This window comes from Nerophis lumbriciformis, linkage group LG01, assembly GCF_033978685.3.
Source record: "Nerophis lumbriciformis linkage group LG01, RoL_Nlum_v2.1, whole genome shotgun sequence".
Lineage (NCBI taxonomy): Eukaryota > Metazoa > Chordata > Actinopteri > Syngnathiformes > Syngnathidae > Nerophis > Nerophis lumbriciformis.
The window spans coordinates 43,489,827-43,517,158 of NC_084548.2; the positions used below are offsets into that span (position 1 = coordinate 43,489,827).

At 41.3% G+C, this 27,332-nt stretch overlaps 1 protein-coding gene across 7 annotated transcripts; it reads right to left on the reverse strand.

The window, feature by feature from the left end:
* lima1a (LIM domain and actin binding 1a) lies at nt 1–27,305 on the reverse strand. 7 transcript variants are annotated; one of them, XM_061982588.1, is made up of 11 exons: nt 27,128–27,305; nt 17,908–18,079; nt 17,035–17,080; nt 14,898–15,302; nt 7,761–7,827; nt 5,283–5,362; nt 3,585–3,650; nt 3,452–3,503; nt 3,026–3,072; nt 2,800–2,933; nt 1–1,529 (listed from the first exon to the last, which is right to left on the reverse strand). In XM_061982588.1, exons 1-11 carry the CDS (start codon nt 27,192–27,194, stop codon nt 437–439), a joined length of 2,229 nt encoding a protein of 742 aa, XP_061838572.1. In that variant the 5' UTR covers nt 27,195–27,305; the 3' UTR covers nt 1–436. The 7 variants fall into 7 exon arrangements, with proteins under 7 accessions (XP_061838572.1, XP_061838555.1, XP_061838564.1 ...); XM_061982571.1 differs by having other exon boundaries at nt 5,283–5,377; nt 27,128–27,302; XM_061982580.2 differs by lacking the exon at nt 27,128–27,305 and adding an exon at nt 25,664–25,784 and having other exon boundaries at nt 5,283–5,377.
* Between the last annotated feature and the right edge of the window lie 27 nt (nt 27,306–27,332).

Here is a 27,332-nt window from a genome sequence, read left to right on the forward strand (position 1 = left end):
TTTTGTACACAATTTATTCAAACAGTAGCAAAATAAGATAACTTTTGCACGCTTGGTTTAAAAACAGTACATTCAAACCAGATTGTTTAGTCATAAATGTTTACCAAATGGTTTTGGAAATGCACACAGAGTGTCAATGGTCATTTCTTGAGGAATGCTTGTGTTTAAAAATCAAACCAATTGAAAAATAATAGTTCTCATAGTATCTTAAAAGCTCTTTTGGGCCACATTTAAGTTGGTGTTAAATAATTCCTATCTTTGGGCTTTGTATTGAACAACATTCATAATAGGTGTGCTTTAAATATGGTAAGATAAAAAGGTGAGAGGAACAAAGGACAGTAAAAATACCGTTGGAATGGCTTTGAATGTAGAAAGGAGGCACAGTTCAAGAGCTCAGTAGCGTTCACCATCAACACATGCGACAAGGCGGCCATCTTTAGAAATCCTCCTCTTCCTCTTCCCCGTCATCATAGAAGCGGTTTCGCTTGATCATTTCCTCCACGCTCAGCGCCTCTTGCTCCGCCTTGTCCTCCACTTCCTCCTCCTCCCAGAAGCCCACATCCTGTGGCGACCTGCTGGCCTCCACTACCTCATCATCATCTTCAGTAGAAGACGTCTCGTGTTTGGTAGCGGGCATCTCCTCCTCCAAAACGCCATCTTCCTCATCCATTTGCTCCTCCACCTGCTCCTGATGAGCTTGGTCTACCTCATCGTCCTCATAGTGGACACGATTCTCTGGCCTGTCTTTGCCCTCCTCTTCCCCCATCTCCTGACCTTCCTTCTCCAACAGCTCATCTTCTTCTTCCATGTCTTCTGCATCCCTGTCAGTCATGTCTTCCCCCTCCTCTCCAGTGCTGCTCACGTCCACACAGCTATCCTCAGTAGGCGTGTAGTTGTCCGGTGAAGGTTCTCCATGTTGCAGCTCCATGTTCTGGGCCTCCGCCTGCACTCGGTCCACTTTCTTTGGGTCAGCAGCAGGTGCACATTCAGCTTGGCCCATCAGCGTAAAGGGAATGCAGCGCTCCTTTAAGGACGAGCTCCTCCGCAGGCAGGAAGATCCTTTGCTTTGTTCGGCTGACGAGGAGGCAGAGTCGTCCTCTGGGGGCCATTTTGCACGGATAGGCTTGGTGGCAGAGCCTCCGTCGGCGTGCACTGTAGCTCCATTATGGCTGGTGTCGCCTTCTGGCTGCGGCGGCCAGGAGATTTTCAGCCTGCGCGTTTCCGTGGGTCTGTCTGTCTTCTCCGGGGATCCTTGTCCCAAAGCCTCCATGGTGGCCGTGAGGACATTTACCTTGGCTAGAGGGGAGTCCTCCACACTGGGGCTCTCCAGCTCAGAGGCAGGAGAGGGGGTCTTGATGTAAGAATTGGGCTGTGGTGACATGATGTCCCCCGCCTCACCTTTGCTCTCCCACAGCTCCTTGTGGGGCCGGTGGCCAAAGCCCTCGTCATAGTTGCCCTTGGCCTTGAAGAGCTGGCAGAAGTGTGGCTTGCAGTACACGTTGTTGTGCAGGGAAGCGTAGTTGACCAAACTAACCAGGAGAGGGCGCAAAAGTTAGTAGCAGTTTTATATATATATATATATATATATATATATATATAAAAACTATATATATATATATATATATATATATATATATATATAAAAACACACACACACACTATCTAGAGATATAGAACCCCACTTTAAAGAACATTATATATATCAAGCTACTTCTGCCATGGAGCTTGCTACAATTTACTCGGGATAGTTTAGCTACATTTAATCGCCAGTAACTTGTAGCTTAGTTTACTACATTTTCCAAGTAGCTTGCCCGTCACTGTATGTTGGTCAGATGCTTTCTTTGGTCTTTGTTTAAATTTGTTCATCATTTACGTTTTCTTCAGCAAACGTCCAAATTATAATTACAGACAAAAAAAAAAAAATCACAAATAATTTAACTTTCACTAGCAATGTTATTAAGTAGCCTGATTGTTGTATTGCAATTTTGGGGAAGTACGTCGGCAAATTCGTGCATTTCAAACTCCAGCGGGGACTGATAAATTGCTGTCAGTGTTCAAAAATGTTTAACGGACAGATAAAGCATCTTTTGTTAGATTTGTTGAAATCCTGTGCTTTCTGGGCTCAAGGTTACAAATCAACACTTAAAGTGCTGATTACACAGTCATAAAAACACATGGTCATGTAATGTTATTGAAAAAAAAAAAAAAGCCTAAAAACAACTTTTGAAATCAGGCATTTTAGGCCGCAACAAAACGCCTTCAAACTCCAGGAGGGATTCATCAATGTTTGTTCCTTTTTCCCCACGTATAAGACATGCACCTGGGGATAGACTGATTGGCAAGACTACATTGGCCCTAGTGTGTGAATGTGAATGTTTGTGTTGGTCCTGCGATGAGGTGGCGACTTGTCCAGGGTGTACTCTGCCTTCTGCTGGAGTCCAGCTGGGATAGGCTCCAGCAGTAGAAATGGATGAATGGATAAATGGTTTTAAAGCTATTCATCAAATGTTTGAACGCTTTGGAAACCGGTGTATTTGTCCTCTGCTGGCTAGTAGATAAAACTACATTAGTGTGCAGTATTTTTATTGCGGCACAGTGAGCAGAGTATAGAAAATGATTGGGGCCACTGAATTTTTTTTTTCCCTGAAGCATATTTTGAGTTTTGTGCTCACTCACACGTTTACTCTTTTAAAAAGTGTTGGGTTTTTTTCTTCAGCTGAGAAAAAGTATTCCGGCTCCTGCCTCACAACAGTTCCTAATATTTTACATGGTTATTGTTAGGGATTGTGACCTGCTCACCTCAGTTTGGTGTTGCAGTGGCAGCAGCGGAAGCAGGCGCTGTGGAAAATCTGCTGATTGGCCACCAGCCTCTCGAGGGGGTAGACTGTCTTCTGACAGGACACGCAGGTCTCCCTTACCGGCAGACGGAAATTCTGCACAAAACGTAAAGTTAGTTCAGTTACTGTGTGTGCGTGTGCGTGTGTGTCTCTGTGTGTGTGTGTGTGTGTGTGTGTGTGTGTCTTACCCTTGGAGTTTTGGCAGGAGAACATGCAGCACTGCCAGGACCAGAACCTTTGGCAGCAAATAGACAGTTGACAATCTGGATACTGGGTGGTGCTTTTTATGCTAGTTTGTGTTTAATTCATTAATTTCAGCTATAGCTCTAGTAAACTCCGGCTTCCTCCCACCTCCAAAGACCTCCAAAATGCAACTGGGGATAGGTTGGCTGGCTACACTAAATTGGCCCTAGTGTGTGAATGTGAGTGTGAATGTTGTCTGTGTTGGCCCTGGGATGAGATGGTGACTTCTCCAGGGTGTAAACTGCCTTCCGTCTGAGTACAGCTGGGACAGGCTCCCCCCGAGGGGGGACAAGTGGTAGAATATGGATGGATGGATGTGTGAAAAGCTTGTATTATCTTTGAACTATAGAAATATTGTACATAGAACTTACCGTTGCTCTCTGCACTAAAACTTTTTCTGCCGTTTGGCTCAGAATCTGGACTCTGTAGTGAGAGATTGTGTAAGAGATAAATGTGTACGACACTCACATGGTCACCTATAAAGGGGTGTTAGGAAGGCCTCACCATATCCAAGGAGAACGGGGGAACATTCTCCTTCTGTTTGCTACAGAAAGTATCCTGCAGGTCAGTCTGACGGAGACACAAAACATGAATATTAAAACAGCTATGGTATACATAACTGTTAGTTACAATTTAAACAATGTTCTAATGCAGTGCTTCTCAAATATTTTGTGTTACGCCCTCCCTCGGGAGAAGAAAATATTTCAAGCTCCTTAACCACCCTCCTGTTCTAAAAGACCCCACCCTTACCAGCCACTCTGCCACTAATTCGGACTGCTCCATCATCCCCGTCTCCCCAGCTGAAATCAAAGCAGCCCTGTCAAAACGCAAGAATGGCAAAGCTCCCGGGATTTGTACCATCACAGCAGAGATGCTGAAAGCTGGGGGCAAAAACATCATTCTATGGCTCATATAAATTATTAACCTTGTGTTGGTCTCTGAGTTACTGCCAGATGACTGAATGCGGGGCATTATGCTTCCCTTCTGGAAACAAGGGAGATCAGCTGACCAGTAGCAACCACAGAGGCATCGCATCATCCTCCTTTGCATTCCTGGCAAACTCTTCACCTGCATCTTACTCACCCGCGCTTTACCCGCAACCAATAGCAGACGCCGCCAATAACAAGCCGGATTCATGCCCAACTGTTCCACCATCAATCACATCTCCGCTCTCCAGCTAATAATAGAAAAGGTCCGGGAGTTCAGAAAGCATCGGCACCTCTTCATCGCCTTCATTGACCTTAAGGTTGCCTTTGACACAGTGGACCATGGGATCCTCTGGAACATCCTGAAGTCCCTTGGAGCCCCAACCAAAATCATCACACTCTCCAGACAGCTAGCTGTACCAGGGTGCTGAAAGCTGCGTACGAGTGAATGGTCAGGACTTCGAGTGGTTCCCCATAAACAGCAGGGTAAGGCTGTGTCGCGGCTCCTGAGCTCTTTAATTGAGTCATCGGTTAACTGCTGATCAGCTCTACGAAGCCCTCGGTGTGTTCAACGAGGAGTCCAAAAAGTTAGGCCTGAAGATAAGCTGGCCTAAGACATGTAGGCGAAGGACCTGATCCATCACCCCTCTTTTTTGACGGGACCCCTGTCCCACTTTGTATCCACTTTTAAATACCTGGGCTCGACAATATCAAACACCGGCGACCTTAAACCTGAGATTGACAGACAGCGAGCCCTAGCAGCCTCTGTCATGTAGTCCCTTTGGAGACCATTGTGGCAACACCGGCACATATCACGGGAGACAAAGCAGGAGATGCCTCTGTCATCTCCGTTCTCCTGTACGGCCCAAAACATGGTCGCTGAATACCATCCTGGCGGCCAGGCTTGATGGGTTTGATACCGGAGCCCTCAGGAGAATTGGAGGCATCACATGGGGCCAGCACGTCACCAACCAGACTTTGAGAGACCAAACCTAACAGCTCCCAGTATCCCGTCTCGCAGCAATGAGGCAGGTATGCTGGTATGGCTGCCTGTGGAACATCCAACTAGTACCATCCGAGCTTTCATCTCCAGAAAGCGGGCTATTACATCCACCCGCTGGCTGGATGTAATAGCCCAGGACCTTAAAGCCTGTAACGTGACTCCGGCACAAGCAACTCTTTGCCCACAGTAGACCCAAATCGAGAGACATGGTTGACACGGTTGGCTCTACGCGCCTTGGTGTGCAAGAGGACTAAGGAAAGAAAGAGTACTCACACTGACTGAGGCGGGAGTGATGTCCTGTTTGGAGATGGCAGCTTGGTAGAGCGCCATTCTATCCCGGAGAGGGGTCGACTCTGCAAGAGTTCCATCTAATTAAAACAAAACGGTGAGAGTAAACTCCAATTCAAAATCTCCACTTTCTCACTACAACATGTAAGCCAGTGGTTCTTAACCTTGTTGGAGGTACCGAACCCCATCAGTTTCATATGCGCATTCACCGAACCCTTCTTTAGTGAAAAATAAAATGTTTTTTTTTTTTCAAATTCAAGACAAAGTTATATGTTTTTGGTAACACCTTAGCATGGGGAACATATTCTAAGTAACAAAGACTTAATTTAGAGTTATTTGGTTAGGGTTAGGGCCAGGGTTAGAGGGTTAGGGTTATAATAAGGCCATGCCGAATAAGTCATTAATAAGTACTTAATAATGACTCTTTAAGAGCCAATTTGTTACTAATTTGTATGTTAATAAGCAACTAATTAATGGTGAATATGTTCCCCAAACTAAAGTGTTACCATGTTTTTTTTTTTACTGGTGCACAAAATGAACCGTGCATGAACATCACCTTGTTCAAACAACAAAACCAACACAGTGCATAAACTCACAACAAATTACACACCTGCAACTCAGTCTGACTTCTGCTGTTGCTGTATCCGTAATACGCCGATAGGGAGAAGTTTTTATTTACACGATGAGTTGGGTGTGTTTTGACCTCCGCCGAACCCCTGAGGCCGACTCACCGAACCCCTAGGGTTCGATCGAACCCAGGTTAAGAACCACTGATGTAAGCTCTATGCTGACCTTATTTGGACGCATATACAGTATGTACATTTGTTTTGCAGTAAAAATAGAGGACCCTGTTCTCAATGTCCTCAACACTGGTTAATGATTCGCATGTTGTAGACGAGAACAAAAAGTACAGATCAAATTCGTATTTCCAACTTGAAAATTGCTATATTCTGAAATGCAGTAATTTGCTTCATGTTAGATAAGCATCTCACATCATCATCGTTAACATGATCGTAATCAATGCTACAGATGTCAAACCCCTCATTGGTTTGCGCACATCTTTAAACCAGGCCCATATTTTGTTCCCCCTGCTTAACTTCATAGTTGAGTGTATTTGTGGCCTGAAAACCCTGGTTGGCTAATAGTTAAATGTACTATAGAGATATTGAATCCCACTATAAATAACCTTAACTACAATAACTGCAGGGCAACACAAAGAGCAATGTCCAGTAAGCAAGCGAAGGTGACGAACCATTCGAAGGGGAACAACAGTGTCAACATTTTGAGTTTTTATACATTTTGATGACTTTAGGCCTACCTTAGCTCACTCAGGCTGACTATAGCTGTTGGTATAAGCACTTAACTAATTTAGTCACATGGTTAAAATTTGATTCTGAAGTGAATACTTTGTGCAACGCAGACCAGATTCTACCAGACCCCTGCTTTAAACAATATATTTTGAGCCTAGTCTCCAGTACACCATAGACTTTGTTGTACTTCGGTTTTCATGCGCCCCTTTATTTCGGATGATTCCGTTTGATTACCATTTTTGCCCTGGATTTCGTATACCGTTTTGGTTTTGTTTTGGCCAAACAGGCAACTCCGTCTTTGTGCTTTTTTCACAATAACTACAAAATAGGGCCAAAGAAAGTAGCAAAAACCAGGACTTTGATAAAAGGTGAAAAACACTATACAACTAAAGAACTCGTAGCAAAGTATGAAGGTGTCTGCTTGGCTCTTCAATGTTCTCCTCTCTTGCCATTAATCAGTCTTCGCTGACAAAAGGGATTCATCATTTACTTGTATTTCACATTGTTTTCTGCACGTACAGTACAACTAAATCCATCCATCCATCCATTTTCTACCGCTTGTCCCTTTTTGGGGTCGCAGGGGGTGCTGGAGCCTATCTCAGCTGCATTCGGGCGGAAGGCGGCGTACACCCTGGACAAGTCGTCATCTCATCACAGGGCCAACACAGATAGACAGACAACATTCACACTCACATTCACACACGAGGGCCAATTTAGTGTTGTCAATCAACCTATCCCCAGGTGCATGGGTGGAGGTGGAAGGAAGCCGGAGTACCCGGAGGGAACCCACACAGTCAAAAGGGAGAACATGCAAACTCCACACAGAAAGATCCCGAGCCCGGGATTCAACTCAGGACTACTCAGGACCTTCGTATTGTGAGGCACATGCACTAACCCCTGTTCCACCGTGCTCTATAGAAATGGGTTTGTGTTGAAACAGATTAACTGGATATAAATTATGTGGAAAAAATTGCTTTGGTTTCCATGCATTCTAGTTTTCGTCAAACCTTTTGGAATAATAAAACAAATAAACTACTAAAGTAATATTTTGTTTGTGAGAAAAAATAGTAGTGTTGTCCGATTGTTTGGTTCAACTCTTAAGTTTCACATTTAAATGACCATGTTTAGGAACAGAAATAGTGTACACACATACCTCCTAAAAGCTGGTCCATGTTAGCTGTGCAAGCACCGCTTCCTTGACTTGATTGCTCTTTGGATTCCTTAGAAAAAAACAGGAAAACAAAATAGGTGGCAATTAAACAGAAGCCGGAGAGCCAAAAACTGCATGAGAGCGTGTCCTGCATTATCTCTGCAGTTTGCACAATTCTTGTTGGCAATGGTGTCCATGAGACAGAACGACATGGGTTGAAGGCAATGCCAAGAGACGGTTGCGAGTACAATTTTAGAATGTTAAGTGTGTGTGTGTGTGTGTGTGTGTGTGTGTGTGTGTGTGTGTGTGTGTGTCTTCAGTATGCACCACTTTAATCTCTTTAATGAGCTCAGAAAGCTTGAGACAGATACCGCGCGTCTGATCGGCAGAAGACAAACACACACACCTTACATGCCTCTGGTTTGATGCTGCATACATTGTATGTTTCCTTTTCGACAGTTAAAGAAATGTGTACACAGTGCCAACTGTATTCAATTTAAAAAGACGCAGAGAGGTTGTGTCCCCCCAAAAGGACATTCCATCCAGCACCTCCAAGTACAGATTACACTAGAAGGATGTAGTCAGTTTAAACAAGCCAAAAAAGACTTTGGCTCAAATCGTTTGGCACTAAAGATGCTTGACCTGTGCATTCCAGCCCTAATGGCAAGGAGAGTTCATTTATAGAGCACAATTCGTACCAAAGGCAGTTTAAAGTGCTTTACAGAAAATTACAGGAAGTTCAAATTAAAAAGGGTAAAATAATTTAAAAAAAATCTAATTAAAAACAAAATTAAACAAATCATAATTAAAATTAAAATCAAAGAGTGTAGATACAACACTTTCATTATCAGTCAAATACACAAAAAAATGTTTTCAGGCTGGATTTAAACATTGAGACCTGTCTCACATTTTCTGGAAGAATATTCCAGATTTTAGGAGCATAAAACTAAAGCATAGCCTCACCATGTTTGGACCTGACACTAGGCACCAGCAGGAGACCACCTAATGAGGTTCTCAGAGCTCAAGATGGTTCTAACATGTCAGGTTACTTTGGCACAAAAGCATGAAAAGAGATGTACACGGAGAGCTGTTTTAATGTCTATTTTCTGAGCAACAGGAAGCCAATGCAGTGACCTAAGCACTGGATTAATTTGGTCGTATTTTCTGGTTCTAGTCAGGACTCGAGCAGCAGCATTCTGGATGTACTTCAGCTGCTTCACCGCTTGTTTAGAGAGCCCAGTGAGAAGGCCATTGCAGTAGTCTAACCTGCTGGAGGCATGGTATGGATTAGTCTTTCTAAGTCTGATTTAGACGTTATTCCTCTGGTTTTGGCAATTGATTTATTTATTTTTTATTTTTCATTTATTTTATTTTTATTTTATTATTTATTTATTTTTCATTTATTTTATTTTTATTTTATTATTTATTTATTTATGTATTTTTATTTTTTTTTAGGTATAACCCTTAGATCTCTAATCTGATTATTTCAGGGAGAGAGCTTCTCAAGGTGACTAATACATTTCTCTTTGCTTCTGTGGGCCAAAGACAATGATTTCAGTTTTGTCTGAGTTTAGCTGAAGAAAATTGTTTGCTACCTGAGTCCAATGCTGCCTGATGAGGCACGCAAACATCCAGAGGCCTCACCAGGTAACATTTCACAGCAAGGCAGAAAAAAATAAACCAGTTGAAATCATGTCAGACCAATAACACTTTCCAAAAGAAAGTTGGTAAAGCATAAAAGGCGAAGTCCACCTTCAGCTGCTCATGGGTAGATGAAACATTGCACAAGTTCTGACTTGTTTTGATCAAGAGAACACACCAACAAGACCATTCCAACCACATTGAAAGGTTGGGATTGTTTGTTGAAAAGGAGGCTCACACACTGAAGTTAACATTTCCTTCTTTAGGACATGTCTCAACCCAACAGCTTATGAGTTCTGTTCTGTTTAGGGGTAGTGTTCCTTGCCTTATTTTCTGAACAAAAGCTATACACATAAAACATGAATTGCTAAAACTTTGAAAATAGTTGGCCATACCGAACTGTACACGTTTTTGGGAATACCGCTTAGGTCTACCAAGTATAGGCTAAACTGTCAATAGTTAACAAATCTGGCACATTTGTGGATTTTGGAGAAAAATAGGACAATAGTAGGAGTCGGTTTTTGGCCTACAAATTTATGAACTAGTTAGAATGCATTAAAATAAGAAAGAAATGTATTCTCGTCTCACATAAGGATTGTGAATGATGGGCATTTTTTTAAAGTGCAGTTCCGCTTTAAAAAAGGCTCATGTTGGTGAGGCAGGATTTATTGTTGTGCCAAAAGTTAACTTAAGATTGTCGCAGTAAAGATAAAGTAGCACCAAGATTAGCTGCCTATTATTGTTTGCAGCATAGCCCTTAACTCTTAAATAGAACTCGGCTTGGTGAAATGCTTCACTAGGGCGCCACAACTCATGGAAAGACAAAGACTGTAAAACATACAGTACATAAAAACACCTTAATTTAACACCTAATTTAGGCACAATATATGTCAAATATGCTTTAAAAAAGTTTTTAATAAAATCTGCCACGTGGTGAAGCCGTAAAATTTGAAGCCCGATGTAGCAAAGTGCAACTGTATTTCCATTTAACGGTGCTACTATTTTGCCTGAAGTAACTCTCTTGAGTTTTTAATTTCTGTCTAGGACTGCCCAGAAATAAACCTGCTTTATTGTATGGTGAGTCAGAAATACAACATGACAAAAGCAATCATATTCTGCGTATCTGCGCTAAAGAAGCCCCGTCACTCCCTAAACACCATAACGGATCAAGCCCCAAGGGTGGATTATCTTCCACAGACTGAGGGAGCAGGTTTGAAGAGGGGCGGGGATATCTGAGACACACAAGTGTGTGCGTGTGTGTGTGTGGGTGGGGATACAGTGTAAACATGTGGCTGATCAGCCGGATGTAAACAAGCATGCCGGCCACGCAAGGTCCCAGGAGGTGGCTCAATGGGCGAGACAAAGAATCTACGGCTAATCCTGATGCTATTAAAGCTCCCATACAGACTGACTTGCAGTTCCCTTCATTCACCCCCCACCCCCCTCACACACACAGTTTGGCAAGACGACACCCTACTCTACCATTAAGCCTTAAAAAACAAAGACAGCAGGAAAGCACAAAGACACAAAGAGGCCGTTCAATATTCCATATAGCTGCTCACCAAGTTCCCCTATGAAGTGGACTTTATGATGCGGTTTTCATTCTACTCTAGTCTTGCAGTATGCAAATACCAGTGGAGAGTAACATACAAAAAAAGTGTGAATGCCAGTGCTGCGTTCAAAAAGGACAAAGAGAAAAACTAAATGAACCATAGCTACCTCTGCGGAAGACAAACGGCGATGAGGCCAGTCTGGAGTTTGGTGAGCTCCAGTGGGTCTAGGCACAGACTGAACAGGACAGACCAGACTAGAGCCCCTTGAGATGCTTGAGGGGAGGGGACAGGGAGCAGGTGCTGCAGGGGGGGGGGGGTGATTCCTGCTGGATGATTGTGGGGATAATGAAGGGGGTGGCTGGCTGGCAAACTGTCGTACAGTAAAACAGGAGGAGGAGGGGGGACTTAATCATGAACTTTTGGATGAAATTTTGTTCCATTCCATGAAACAAAGTCCCTTGGTTTTAAAGCAAACAAATGATACCTACTGTTTTTTCCATCAAAGACTGAAAGATGAAGTCATGGAAACAAAAAAAAACCCTGCTGGGTCTACAAGATTCATGGCCAAGCTACATAAGATTGCTCTTTGAGATGACATCAGCACTTCCATGTGATGTCAATGGTAACCACTAATGTGTACGCACTTTCATATAAGTCATATGACTTAGTTGTGCAGCAAGTCAGTTCTTCAGTAAAGGACTATTGTGAGGCCGCATATAAGTCAAGAGTGTCAGACGGTTACAACGGAGGGGTCACAAAGACATATTGTATGCCTTTATGTAAAATTGAAAGACAAATTAATTTGGTGTTGAGACAACAAATTATCCTAACAGATTGGACAGTCACATGTACAAGTTATAGTCAATTGTATCTGTATTTTGGAATTTCACCTGAAACCCTAATATCGTTCAAGTTTTTCATAACGGGATAAACAATGTTGAGAAAAAGACATTCAGCTATTCTATATTCTGTGCTTGAGTCAAGTTAAGCATTATGGGTCTTGTTCATTGGAAGTACTTAATGCTGTTAGCCATCACTGCACAACTTAATATTGGTACAATGGAACAAACATTTTTTTAAACGTATTAAAAAAAGACAGGCAGATGGTTAACAGGGCTTTTTTTCCAGGCCTGACAATGAAGCGACATGGGTGGAGTCATGTGCAGCAGGAAGGTGGTGGTGGAGCAGCTAAGGCAGGAAAAGGGGGGAGCAGGATGGGAGAGGCCGGGCTCGGGAGTGGGAGGGGTGAGGGTCAATGAACGTCTGGGTGCCTCAAGACTGCATGCATACCCCCTCCCGCTTATAAAGATAAGCGTTTCAGGCAGATAGGCGGATTAAAGGGTTAACCAAAAAAAAGTGGAGGTTGAGGCTTTTGATGAGGTTTGAGGCGCATGGGCTGAGTAGTATGGAGGTGGAGCCGCCTGCACGGTTGATTGATGAGGTGAGCTTTGATGAGGTTGAAAATCAGCTGATGTCATGAGCACACGGCATGACATCATCACTCAGTGAGAGCAGCGTTACTAAGGGACTTACTCACACACTGGATGCCATTGTGAGAGCCTTGTTGTCCACAATGTGTCCAATTGACCATAAAATGTATGAAACACTGCTTGTGTATTTTATCATAAGCAAACCAGCCAATAAAACTCATTGAACCCACCGTTGTGCTAATTAAAAGACAAGGTTGAGTTGAAAAAGAGCAAAATAACACATTTTAATCTTTTCTGACTACAGGCCATTTATGTCTGCCAAATAATTTATTGCCATATGAAGTTTTAGGTTTTGAAAGTAATTTGGTTACGCATTTTTTTTCTTTGCAGAGACCATCAATTATTTTAGTAATGTCGGCGTTACTGCAACATTTTTAAAACTATGAGTCACACAATGGCTAAACTTTACGACTAATCATTAAATTTCACAGACAAGCATATTAAATTATTACCTTACAAAAAGGAAAGTTGAGCGTTTTGTGTAATTTTGTATGCTATTTGGTGGTAAGTAAAAAGAGGCAGAAGGTCAGTATTTTATTAACGGGTTCAATTCAAAGAGTTGAAGTAAATATAATTTGACCATTTGGTGAGCTCCTCAAAATCAGCAGGGGGTTTCCAACAGGTACAGTAGCTTGTTTAAGATCTACTGGAAAAGTCTGCAGCATTTTTGATGGGTTGTTTTTTCATGTCATGCGTTTAAGAGTAGATCTTTTGCCACCCTTATCTAAAGTCAAAAGGTGAAGTATGGTTGATGATGACTCATCATGTCTAAGCTGGTTTCTCTGGTGAACTAAAAACAGAAACACATTCCTGATCAAAAGATAAAAAGAAAAGAGGGGAAAAACAGGTCACATGAGTGGACAAGCATACATTCCTGAGAGCGGCGTCTTTTTGCCTGGGGAGTCGACTCTCAGCTTTCCATGAAGATTATTTAACCGTGGCTATTTTGTACCAGAGAACCTAACTCAATTAAACTAGTTTTAAAAAAAAGTTACAAAATATATGTCAATCTTTCACTGAGTTGCTTGTCCGTTTAGAACAGGTAATTGGGGAACTACACATACACGTTTGCAGTCTTCGGACTTTTTGATGGCAAGTTATGAGACTTTGTGGTTATGCAACATGCTACCAGGGATGTCATTCAAGTGTTTTTATCCTTTGTTGGCATACGAATACTGCACTGATAAATGCTTTCAAGACTGTTTCAATTTGTAGACTTAAGGACAAGGCCGCTTTAACGCACATGGACCCCACCAAATTAGGGACCCTCCATTTCGAAGGCGGAATGCAATGATTGCTGTTCATAGATGTAAATCACAGACAGCTCAGCTTTGTCTAGCAATTGTGTACACTTTAAGGCTGCGGTTGTTTTTGTCCTACTGCTCAGAGGTGGGCACGAACCCAGGTCGCCGGTGTGAGAGGCAAGCGTGCTCATTACGAACTAAAAGCACAGGCAGTCTCTCAGATTGCCAGCACTATTCTTGAAGTTTACGGGCTTCTAGCGCGCGCGCACACACACACACACACGCACACACGACCGTTACGTAGGAGACGTATTCATGAACAAAATATTTTTTTAAATGGGTAATAATGTTGCATTGTTGCTGGTCTGTTGAGTAAAATCATGTTTTTTTTTGTTGTTTTTTTTTCAAACTGTGTTTTCAGGGTGGAGGGGTTAGAGTTTGTTGAGATTTGTGAGGGCCCCCAAAACATCCTCAGCCCTCGGGGCCCCTCTCAGGTTAAGGTTGCCCTGACTAAGAATAAACAAAGCATTTTTTTAAAATAATCTAAAGACCATTTACCCATTGACTGACTGGCAACCACTCCAGTATAAAGCCCACATCTTACCCAAAGTCAGCTGGGGTAGGCTCCATCTCACACATGATCCTGAACAGTGTAAGCGATAAAACAATGAATGAATGGCAACTGAACACACTATTATTTCATCTATGCTGCCAGTGGCTAGGTTGAACCACTGAAAAATGAAGCTTGACTGTGCCTCTAAAAAGATTTACAATTACATCATGCAATAGTTTCTGCATTTTAAACGACTGCTTTGTGTTAACATGTCACACTTGGGAGTATTAGAACTTTACATTTAGAAAGATATGCATGACTGGGGTTAAATGTATCCGGCGTCATGCTCCACTATCAACAATTAGTGCCCCTTTGGAGCCGCTGGTGCTGCCTTAGAACCTGTCAGCTGATGGACAGATGGCAAGAAGAGGCAGCAGCATGTGACTAGATGCATGACGGCTCTAAGGCTCTTGGACAACAAGCAGACTTGTTTACTCAAAAGCTTGTCCAATTGTGATCCTGTTCTTTTCCAGATAGAACAAAAGATAGATGGAAAACTTGTTGCCTTTTTTGGAGCCGTAAATTAATTGCCATGCTAATTGTATTGGTTCGTGTGTGAGAGCTTGAAGGTCAAGAGCCGACCGATCATTGCGACTCACCTTGTCTGCCTCTCCCTTCTCGAAGATCATCTTCAGGTTGTTGAGGGGAACGCTAGGCCTTTCCGAATCCGGCACTTCTGCTACTGCTCCGTCTTGCTCCTCGGCTTCTCTGTTGGCCTTGGGCTCCATGTCTGTCTGCTCCTTGGCTTGATCAGTCTGTGCTTCAAACTCAGTATCTTGGTCCTCCTCCTGGAGCTTGTGGCTTTTCGTGATGTCTAGTGGGGTCTCAATCTGTTGCATGGGTCTCGGTTTAGCACCTGTTTGACTGAGGTGGGTTTCGCGGATAGTGGAGATGTTGGGTGTGGCACCGACACTCAGCAGTTGGTGCTGCTGCTGCTGCTCCCAGTGTTTTTTTAAAACACTCAGATTCCCACTGCGAAGCGATGAGGGCAATGGTTCTTCCGCCTGCAGAGAGAAATAAGACTCGTCAGACCAACATCATACATTTAATTTAAAGCCTGCAACCCTGTTTTGTTATTTTATGGTTCATGAATTGTCAGTGACACTGTTCTTCTGTGCAGGATGTGATGTTTTAATGTTTTATTTTCTTCTTTTAACCTGCTAGGGGGTATGTGATGCAAGTTAAGTAGCCTTTGGCCTAATTCTGGCATATTTACATTTAAATGTTCATGATTATGCACCGCCCTTTTTAAATAAAATGTAAAAAAGGCAAAACCATGATTGATTCTACACTAGACAATCATCACAATAACATCAATCCAAAAGGTTGATTTTACATTCCAAATATTTGTCAGCCTTTCTTTGGTACTATTGAATCATTGTGCTTCACATCAGCTAAACTTCAACCTTCTTTTCACTGAAAACAGCCTAGAAACCATAAGACACTGTTACATTTCTTAAATGATCCCTGACACTAATACTGTAGCCACATCAAGGTTCCAGATGTGATGAATCACTATTTCATACACACGCACACATGAACTGTGTGAACGCGCCTTCTAAATCTGGTGATAGCTGGTGATAGCTTTGACAATGACTACCATTAAGGAGGAATCACCCCCTGATTCTGCAGTTGCTGGGCAAGAAACATTCCAATCAACTTCAGAGTTTTGTGCAGGCAGCTTTTTGAGGGGCAAGAAGGTGCAAAGACAGGAAACAACGGCTCAAAAAGACAAAGAGCTACTCAGCAAGCAGTTTGGAAAGTTGAAACAAAATACTTTTTAGCAAAGAAGAAAAAGGCAAAACCTGAAAAGGGCTGAAGACCCGGCAGTCCGCTTGATGTTGAGTGTGCCCGTTAGGTGTGTCCACACACCAGCTAAAAGTGCTACAAGTCGCTCCAGATGTGCGAGCCTTGAGAAGTGATCAGTACCTATCCCACCCCCTACGCCAAAGAAGAGGAGCGCACACAGAGGGAAGGAAACTAAGAGGGAGGGAAGGAAACTAGGAGGGAGGGACGTCAGAGGGGGGTGAGGGGCAGGGAGTCAAAAGAAAATCAGAAACAGAGGTGGTCAGTAAGGGGGACTAGGGAAAACAAGTCCAGGAAATGAGGAAAAAAAGGTTAAGGCTCCATGGTGGTAACACAGCTCTAGCATAATGTGCAACAATGTGATAGTCCCCACCAGGGCAACATATTGAAAAGTCAAAGCATCCTGGGGGGCCGCTTTATCATTTGTTTACATTTAAAAAAAAAAAAAAAAAAAAAGTCATATACTTGAAGACTAATAAGCTTTGTGTTGTTAGTATTAATATTTCAGTCTTTTTTTCTTTGCATTGTGCCTTAGAAGTCTCTTTTTTTCTTGCTGTTTTTTTATTATTTCATTTTATTTGTACAATGTGTGAACTAAACATTTAAACCAAAACACTTCGGACACCATTGTTAATTTTTTGGATTGCCGTCTCTATTTGATGGTCTCCACAGTATGTTTTACCCTGTTTTTCCGTCAATGTATGAATGAATGTGTTAACCAGCATCAAAGACTACACAAAGAGAAAATACTTTTTTTAAATTAACTCTTGTAAGGTGTGTCATTTCAGTTTTTTTGCATGTTCTTGTTATTTCATCATTTGATGTTTTTCTAAACATGCTGCTTTTTGTCTATGGGAGTAAGTAATGTGGCAGCTAGTTTTAAAGTAACAAATTGTGGCTTAAAAATGTTTCTGCAAAGAGTTCACCTACCACTTTCTTTTTCTCTGCACTGCCCTCTTCTGCTGCCATCTGGTACCTAAGAAAGAAGTCAAATGTCAGTCCATAAGACGCATTAGACATATCTACAAAGTCAGCGGAAAAAACACCTTGTTAATCAAATTATATTCACATTTTGACTCTCACATTGTTGACTTGATATAATTAGTATAGGTTTCTTGCTTTTTTTAATCAAAATATACCAATACCAGCAAGTATGTCTCTTTACATTATGACATGGTTTGACACTTCCTATGACAAAGGAGTGTGTGGCATGAGCATTCCTTTATGATGTTCCCATAAGCATCTGACACACATTACCCTCTTCACAGAAATATATGATGTTTTCATGACAAGTCTTTCTACTTTAATCTCTAAATACAGCCGTATTTGTACTTGTGCACCCCCATTGCACAAATGACATGTCAAAAACTCAAGGTGGTCCAGGGATACTGCTGTAGCAAGGTCTGCATATGTCCTGCCTGCATGCTGACATAAGATGGTGCATTTTCCAAAAAATACACTATGGAACTAAACTTAAAATGTTTTCAAAAATGTTCACCTCAAATTGCATTTACCATTTTCTAGCTAAGACTGTAATATGGAAAGTGAAAATACACAATAAACTGAAACTGAACTGAACATATAACTTGTAACTTGAGTCCACCTGCAATAAATCTGAGTTTTCCTGATGTAATCCATCAGTTTGGGCCAGTTAGTCTGAAAAGTGAAGTGCAAATTAAGTAACTGGTCAGGGCTGATGGAAGCAGATAAGAAGCTTTTTCATTAATGAAAACTGTGGTGTGAAAAAAAAGTATTGAACTTGAGGCTGATGAAGGAAGATTGCAACTGAGGGGGGTGACCTACTTGGAGAAGCGCTCTGCGATGGCGTTGTTTTTCCCCCCAGGAGAGACGATCGACAGCTCCTTGGCGGTGACCCTCAATGACTGGGATGCCCACTGCTTGCGGCAAAATGGGTCAACCCCGGCCGTATTTCTTGCAAGATCACCGGATGATCTGCTTTCCATGAGAACACCGTCTGAGGATAAAAGTACATTAGTCCAAGAGATGGGTAAACAAATATAAAACACTTGCTGCAATATTTGTAAGGCAGCAACCTTCTTTTGCATTGTTTTTGTACATGTATATAAACTAATTATGTCACATATTGGACTTTTATACAACCTCCTCAGATAAACATTTGTCTGCACATCTGACGTGTGCTACTGTGGTAACCAGCCATTACACCTCACACACACTGACCATCTGTTCAGCAAGACAACAGATACTCCTGCATCTCTTAAAACACTGTTCTATGCATGTGCATGTACATGTGCATGTGCATGTACATGTACACACACACACGCACACGCACACGCACACGCACACGCACACGCACACGCACACACGCACACGCACACGCACACGCACACGCACAAATTTGAGAGATGGTCCACCACCAAACATGACGACATTCGGCAACAGAAGTGTTCCTTTGAATCCAAACCACCATCACTTACTTCCCTAAGTGGAGTAAGCCAATGTACGGTTTAAGATTTTGACCGATTACTTTTCAAAAAGTAAAGCTTCAAGTCTGTTTAGTGTTGAAAAAATATACAGTAACAAAATAGTAAATGTCTAATTATGAACCTTAGCGCTTAGATTCTCAACTGGTGGGTGGGACCCCCTTTTGGGTCACGGACCCGTTTTCACTGGGTCTTTGCCAGGACAAAAATAATTATGCAGTGGGATGTTGTCTATCATTACTTTTCAAGGTGGTGACAACACTATATAGTGCTATTTGACACCTGATGTCAGAAGAACGACTGTTTTCTACTACCAATAATGTGACAGTTCCGTTTCTTGATGAGCCTTACAAAGTATTTGCCTTTTAAGCATTTACCGTATTTTTCGGACTATAAGTCGCAGTTTTTTTCATAGTTTGGCCGGGCTCCAGTGCGATTTATATATGTTTTTTTCCTTCTTTATTATGCATTTTCGGCAGGTGCGACTTATACTCCGGTGCGACTTATACTCCGAAAAATACGGTAATGCTAATTATATACAAGTTGTTTAAGTGAAATCTACATCTTGGTTGTATATTTAATCGTAACATTTGGGGGTCTTCGAAATCACCATGTAAAATCGCTAATGCTAATCACTCGCGGGAGCAGAATAGAAAACCTTTCACAGATGAGATCATTTTGAGTTTGTGGATAAAAACGTATTTTTCCTGAAACATTCATTAAACTTATGTGTTGGGCTAGAACACTATTATTTTGCACTACCTCAAATTCTAACAACAATGTCTTTTCATTCAATAAAATATATTTGAGTTGATAAATTCTGCAATTTGGGTCACCACCTGTCATTAGAGTTGATGGGTCCCGAAGGTAAACCAGTTGAGAACCACTGCTTTATATGTCTGATGTTGGCGGCCCAGCTTGCATATATCTCATGCACCGGTATCATTAGCAACAACATGACTGTTAAAAGTTGTGCGCAGTACTAGTTTGCTCCACAAAAACATGATCAAACATGCTTCGATATTAGCAAGTTTGCTTGTCAGGGCATACTCACATAAGGTCGTTCGCACCGTGCTAGACTTGGGCGTGATTACCCCTCCCTCGGTCAGCACTCACACTGAGCATTTCCCGTTGAAATTTGAATCTTTCAATTATTTTTTGTGAAAGGTGTCAGCTGTCATTATTTGTGAGAGAAGCAATCACAATACAGTATACTTCCTCCAATTGTACCAGAGGAGGGAAAATGTTTGGAAACAAAGCATGGATCAGTGTGATCCAAACATGCTGAACCTAAGGCATAAACATTTTCTTAAACCTTTGTTTTCTCATTTTATTCAGCCTTGCCTCATGTGGTTAACAAAATACAGATTAAAAGTAAATGCCATTTTAACTGGACCACAGAAAAAATGAAAGATTGTTCCTTATTGCTAATTTCACAAGTTTCGAGTCAGAAGTATTTAACTTACTGCATGCTCAAATTTATCTCAATTTTGGAACATTTTGAATCCTAGAATTGCTCCTCCGTTACAGCACTCCTGTCTAAAACCAAGATAATAATTGGTGGGAATTATCATTTCAACTAGCCAATATTTGTTTCTTGGTCCGTAATAACATATAAGCAAAAACAGGACAAGGTCAGGGTGATATGTTTTGTTGTATGAAAAAAGTAGATAGCCAAGTGGTATACTGTAGCCTTTTCAACAAGAAAAAAAGTACAAATTCAAAAAACTTTGTGCTTGAATTGGTGCTACATTGTTTTCCACCTAACAGATTTCACACACACACACACACACATACAGTTAAGAAAAAAAGTGATACTTTACTGTTCAAGATTCAGCTTACAAACACAGCTGCATGTAAAACTGCTGCAATCCATGACTACAACACCAAACAAAAAAGTCTAACGAGAAATACAAAAATAGAAATTCACAGAGTTTGACAGGCCTCTGCATTATGTGAAACAACAAAGAGTACCTCAAAGACATTCCAGTCTACATACCTGCAACGATCTGCTGTTTTTGTGTCCCACACTATTTGAGCATTTCCTCCTGGTTTTACTCTTCAGCTGCTACTACTAATGCTTTTTGAGTGGGCATGCATGTGGGAGGGGCCCAAATCACTCCCATTTAGTTCCTCTCAACCAATTATAAAGCAGAAGTCACCTCCACCTGGCAGGTACAGCGCTTCAGTGTGTGATTACAAGCTGAAAGCAAAAGGGATGCCGTAGGACAGTCTGGGGCAAGGGGAGGAGTGGGGAATTCCTCGTTTACTGGAAACTGAGGAATCGTCTGACTCCCAGCTGGCACTTTCTCAGAAAGGTCAAAGATTTAGAGGATGTGACTCATTCTGCAGTTTTCTCAGCAGAGGGGAAGCAAGGAAATGTTGCCTCAAGACATTGGTGCAAAGATCTTTATGTATATGTTTGTCTTTTTAATAGGGGAAGACACAATATAGACAAATATATAATACCAAACTAACAACATTTTGTACTAAAGAAGCCATGGAACTACCTATTGCCATCTCCATGTTTACTGACGTTAACTGCTGCTGCTCCCTGCTGGCCATTAAAAAAAAGGATGCAGCATTGTCCTGCACATTGTGACTTGTGGCATTTGTCTAGTTAGCAGTCCAAACAATTGAAACTATAGTGGACCACATTTTTTCATGCCCCTTGCCCGAATCGAAATACTACTGGTAACCTGATAACAATTATTTATTTCATCATACAAACCACTATTAAGTTGCTGGCACAACACCTGCTGTAGATGTTTACATTATACAGCAACTTAAAACAATTTCCAAGTTGAGGTCATGATGAGCATTATAATATCTTAGCATGTTAAGCGAGCCGGCTTACGTAGGGACAAATAAAACATTTTAAAATACCCACAAAATGTATAAATTACAAGTTGACAAAATTATCCGCAGCGGCAGAGAAATCCGCTGAAAAAGGGACACGCTACTACACTCGTATGATATCATCTTTCTTCTTTTATGTTTATCACATGTGTCAGGCTCCACAAGTCTGCCCGACACACACACCCCTCCTCTCAGCCCTCAGTAAACCAGTGTCGACCAATTTAAAACGAGACAAAAAGTTGTCAGAAATAAAATCCAAGCATATTTAATTTCATCTTGTAAATGGGTGGGACAAGTTCAGAATATATCCAATCACAGTTCTTTAATAGCATACAATATGACAGAAGGTGGGAGTTAGCGACATAGGTGGGCCAATCAGATGCTTTTCCTTCTGAGATAAGTTCAGGTTGATTGTCTCACTGGCAGAGCCAAAACAAAAAGGTGATTATTTAACATGCTCTACATCGTAATATGTCAACACCGGGAGAAAGCAAAGAGGACACATTTTATTTTTGACGCTACATGATGCCATCAGCAGGCGAGCCATCAATCATGACATCCACAGACTAAGTTAAAGCTGTGTGTATTTGCTGCTTTAGTTGTTCTTTAAAAACAAGCTGTTTTGTCAAAAAGAGCTGTCAGTTGCTATTCCTGTTTAAATCGTGATGAACATGAATATGTAGGCTACCATTGTTTGCGCCAATGTGAACTTCCCCACGCTACAAGTGTTTACCCGCTTACTGGTCAGAGAACACAATAAAATAAATATAATTTAAAACAAACAAGGGGAACTGTTGGCTCCTTATTAGTTGTTACAGAAAAACACAACTTGAAAAAAACCATTACTATGTATAGAGTTTAGGCAGTACTGTTAAGTTTCTAAATGTTGTCTAAATGAGTGGAAAATGCGGAAACTTTGAGGCATGATTCAGCTGACCTGATGATAAACTAGTTTGAGGAGAATGTTTTTGGTGGTTCGGGCATCTGGTCAGGATGCCACCCGAACGCCTCCCTAGGGAGGTGTTTAGGGCACGTCCAAACGGTAGGAGGGCACGTGGAAGACCCAGGACACGTTGGGAAGACTATGTCTCCCGGCTGGCCTGGGAACGCCTCGGGATCCCCCGGGAAGAGCTGGACGAAGTGGCTGGGGAAAGGAAAGTCTGGGCTTCCCTGCTTAGGCTGCTTCCCCCGCAACCCGACCTCGGATAAGCGGAAGAAGATAGATGGATGGTGTGAAGTCCTACTTAAGGTTAATTTCAGTTTAAGAATTAGGCCATCAAGTTAAGATAAATGTTGTGGTGGTTGATAAAATGTGGATAAAGGATACTAAACAGCGGATGATACCAAGGCATTCTATGTTGGCAAATTCAGACTTAGCAGCCGCCAGTCTTGGTTAAGCCGTCGGGCCCTAGCATGGATGGGGTGGGGGACCTCTTGGTCTAAATGTGGCGGCCAAGAAGGTGGGCTGTGTCAGACTAAGGAACACACCGAGAAGCTGTTGGTATTTGGCACTTTCAGAGAGCGAGCTGGAGAGACCGTAATTTGTCCCCTTGTTCAGGGTGGAGTAGATGTAATGAAGCTTACTGCTGTGGCTGTAGTGGAGCTCCCGAGCACCGACATGACTTGGTAATAGCGTGTGGCATCGTCCGTAATATCACACAGGGCGAATTGAGCATCTGCCTGAGCAAACCATGTTGCTGCTGACGTCTCCCAAAACGCTTGGAATTTGAGAACAGCAGAATTTGCCACGTCGCAACTTTCGAAGTTCTGTACAGTCTTGGAAACTGTAGCCGGTCTGACGTCGGGGTCACCAATGTAGTGCGTAAGAACAGGAATCGAAGGAGGAGTCCCAACAGACGGAGCTAGTTATTTTAATGACATTGACACTTAAATCTTTTTATTAGCAACGTAGTAGTATATTGACAGTAGCTTCTTAGCACCACAAACACAACACAGGATATGTGTCTCTTAGCAAAAAACGTGCCACAGGAACTCTCTAACCCTAACTAAAGTACCGTGGGTGAATTATGTAAACCCACTACAGAAATACCATAAAATGATGAGTTACTGTAAAACCGGTCATTTTGGGAAATGTTTGTTGAATGAGCACACGTGTCCTTAACGCGCTGAACATTTTGACAGGCATGAATGGTAAATGGGTTATAATTGTTATAGCACTTTTCTACCTTCAAAGTGCTCAAAGCGCTTTGACACCATTTCCACATTCACCCATTCACACACACATTCACTCACTGATGGCAGGAGCTGCCATACAAAGCCCAAACCACGACACATCAGGAGTAAGGACACAACGGATGTGACTCAGATGGTGGAAGCAGGAAATTGAACCAGGAACCCTCAAGTTCACGGCCACTCTACCAACCGAGCCACACCGCCCCCGGGGTCAATTGGATGAACGATGTGGGAGGTACAGGTGGACGAAAAAAGATATGTAATAATATACTACATAAATTAATTTCGGTTTAGAACAACTTATGTGCATTCACACAACTAAATTTTGCTTTGTAAACTTCGTAAAGTTACATGTTCTTCTATCTTTTCACTGTCAAGAAAGATATTTACTACCTTTAGAAAAAAGGTTTACCTTAATATACAGGCCAAATCCAGTTAGAGTGGTACCTCAACTTAAGAATGCCCCAAATTAAGAGTTTTTGAGGTAAGAGCTGTTTTTCAGCCAATGTTGTTGTGTTTTAAGTTGCATTAAAAAATGTATATAACAAGCTTCCCCGCCATTAGTTTGCGTAGCAATGCTAGTGAACCTGGTAAGATCCGACCAAAACATCCGGTCTTACTTGAGCGCTAGAGACTTTGTTTACCTGCAATGTGAAGGAAGAAAGTGAGTGTGAAGGGCAATGCTGAGAAGAAGCACATGATCTTCATTAAAGAAAATCATCAAAAACATCACCAACTTGGCAAAGAAATTTAAGTGTAGCGCTGCTAGTCTGCACCATACTTAAGCAGAATGAGTCTAATGCCAGCCAAAGATGATAAAATAATATCTAAATGGCAAACATTCATCCATGAAAATATGGAGAAGCTGCTGATAGTTTGTTTGACGGGAAGCAGCTGGAAGGAGATACTATGTAAGTCTGCTCTAAAATTGAAATATTATTAAAATACTTCATACAACTACTGTAGTTGGTTGTAATACAGTGTATTGTGGTGTTTTTCATACAATATTATGTAAGTTTTTTTTATTTTTAAAAGGCATATTACATGTTCAAATAATGCTGTTTTAATTGATTTCAATTAATATGAATGGGCGACATTGATTTGAGAGACAAGTTTTTATATTATTTATATTATTCACATGTGAATAATGCTGTATAATAGACTGTATTTGTATTATTCACATGTAAAAAATACCTAAGTGTTTATTGTCTATTGTGAGCGAACTGTGGTGCTGAATTTCCCCCAGGGATCAATAAAGTACTTTCTACTCTATTCCATTCTATTCTAAGTGTTTTGAGTTAAGTGCTCTGTCACAGAACCAATTAAGCTCATAAGTTGAGCTACTACTGTGTATATCTTAAGTAGAATTCGCTTGTTATTTAGAGTAAATGCTAGTCAACAACTAGCTTGACAATTACAGATAAACAAATATTATCAGGCTCTCAAATTTTAATTTAAAGGTGGCACAAAAAATGTCCGTCACCCTTGGGGCACATGACAGAAAATGGTTGAAAACCACTGACCTAACTAACTGAAGGCTTACATGACTCAAGAGACAAATTGGTTGCACAGTGAATCATGCAATCTAACATCACACGCAGACCACGCTAAAATATTAAGCTATTCGCACTATATGTGTCATGTCCCCATGTTCGAACACGCCCAGTTGTGCAAACCCATCATCACATCAGCTCAGACAGCCAGATGACAAACCAGCAACATTTGCTTCATTTGTGTTTTGTTTCTTTAAACGCAACACAGCTGCGCAGTGTCAATATTGCTTACAACTTCAATTTTAGTGACATTCTATCAACATTCACTCAACATTAGACTTAGACAAACTTTTAACTTTAACTTTATTGATCCACAAGGGAAATTGTTCCTATTAGCCAGTAGACAGGTCAACATCCTGCTGAGTATTAGCCACCTTTGCGCTGACTTGATTAATCAGGCTCACTATGTTCAGTCTACTTCACTCTGTTCTAGAGGGAAGTACTATTTATGTGGTGAATTTGGAGGAATAAAGGAGAAATAATTTTCCCTACCTTCATGAGCAGGTGAAGCATTCTGTATTGTTCCCCACAGAAACAAAGATGGTGGTTCACTTGACATTTTTAAAGAATTAGTCGTTTAAACAACTGGAGAAGTGTGAGAAATGTTCAGTATCCCTCTGAAGTATCGTTTAATGATATATACATAAAACGTTTGTGGATTCCATGTTTGAACACTTAATATTGATCAATCAACTGTTTAATTGCCAGAAACTGTTATCATGGCTAAAAGCCAAGAACAAAGAGTGCATGCAGAGATTGTTTAACTGTGTTACAATCATGTCTATGATCTCTCACACACACACACACACACACACACACACACACACACACACACACACACACACACACACACACACACACACACACACACACACACACACACACACACACACACACACACAATGGCAGAAGGCATTTTGTAAAATTAGGCCAGGGAGACTGTTGCTGTTGTTATTTTTTCTGTATTTGACTAATTGGTAGAGTATCTTAGATGCAGTTGTTACTAAAGTTAAGTCTACTTCTACTCAGCCATTATTAAAAAGGCAATGCTGTACTATACAACTAAAATCATTGCAGTACTGTAGCTCTACTATAATAAATAGATAGCTAGATAGTACTTTATTGATTCCTTCAGTAGAGTTCCCTCAGGAAAAAAAAAATCCACATGTTTTAATATTTTCACATTCCTTTGAGGTGGCGACTTGTCTAGCGTGTACCCTGCCTTCCACCCGATTGTAGCTGAGAGAGGCCCCAGCACCTCCCGCGAACCCGAAAGGGATAAGCGGTAGAAAATGGATGGATGTATGGACATTCAATAATTAAAAGTTATTATGTAGCATAAAGGCCTGCATATTGCACTTTTGTTCATTTGCAAATGTAATAAAGTGCAATAGCAGAAAATCTCCAACAGATGGCAGACTGCCACACACTTTTAAAGACAATAGCTGATTAAAGGAAGAAAGGCTCCAACTCTGGTGCTTTCTGGCAAAGGCCAAAACATCAGTCCAATATGTAGACTGTAAACGTATTGTTTTATAGATTTATTAATTTAACATAGGCATGTCTGCATCACAAATGCTTAACAATGATTTCAAACAGGCCTAACATTAAAGCACTGTACATATTACACGTTTACACAATTCAACATATCTGGAAAGGAGTAGGAAGAAACAATACTTTGTCACGTTCAATGATCTTGTTTAACATGTTCACATACAGTATTACCATTCTCTAATAAATCCAATAAAAACAATGTGATGAGACTTCCTAACCGGTGCAGTAACTTAAAAATAATGTATTATACTGTAGGTGTTAGTTCTTTACCCAGTCACTATGTGGAGTAAAAATACATATTTAAAGTTCAAAGACTGGATATTTATTGTTAAACATTATTACCGGTACGATTTATGTGGTGAATAAATATGGAGGAATAAAGGAGAAATAAGTGTTCCGTACCTTCATGAGCAGGTGAAGAATTCTGTATTGTTCCCCACAGAAACAAAGATGGTGGTTCACTTGACATTTTTAAAGAATTAGTCGTTTAAACAAACAACTGAAGATGTAAGTGCGAGAAATGTTCAGTATCCCTCTGAAGTATCGTTTAATGATATATAAATATAACGCTGTGTGTATGGCTATATAGTACAACAGTTACGTTATA

Coding starts and splice junctions, on each gene's coding strand:
- lima1a (XM_061982571.1), bottom strand. CDS start 27,194: ATGTCAAGTGAACCACCATCTTTGTTTCTGTGGGGAACAATACAGAAT. Junction 15,303..17,034: donor GTGCAGAGAAAAAGAAAGTG/GTAGGTGAACTC, acceptor TTCTCTCTGCAG/GCGGAAGAACCATTGCCCTC. Junction 3,504..3,584: donor CCCCGTTCTCCTTGGATATG/GTGAGGCCTTCC, acceptor CTCTCACTACAG/AGTCCAGATTCTGAGCCAAA.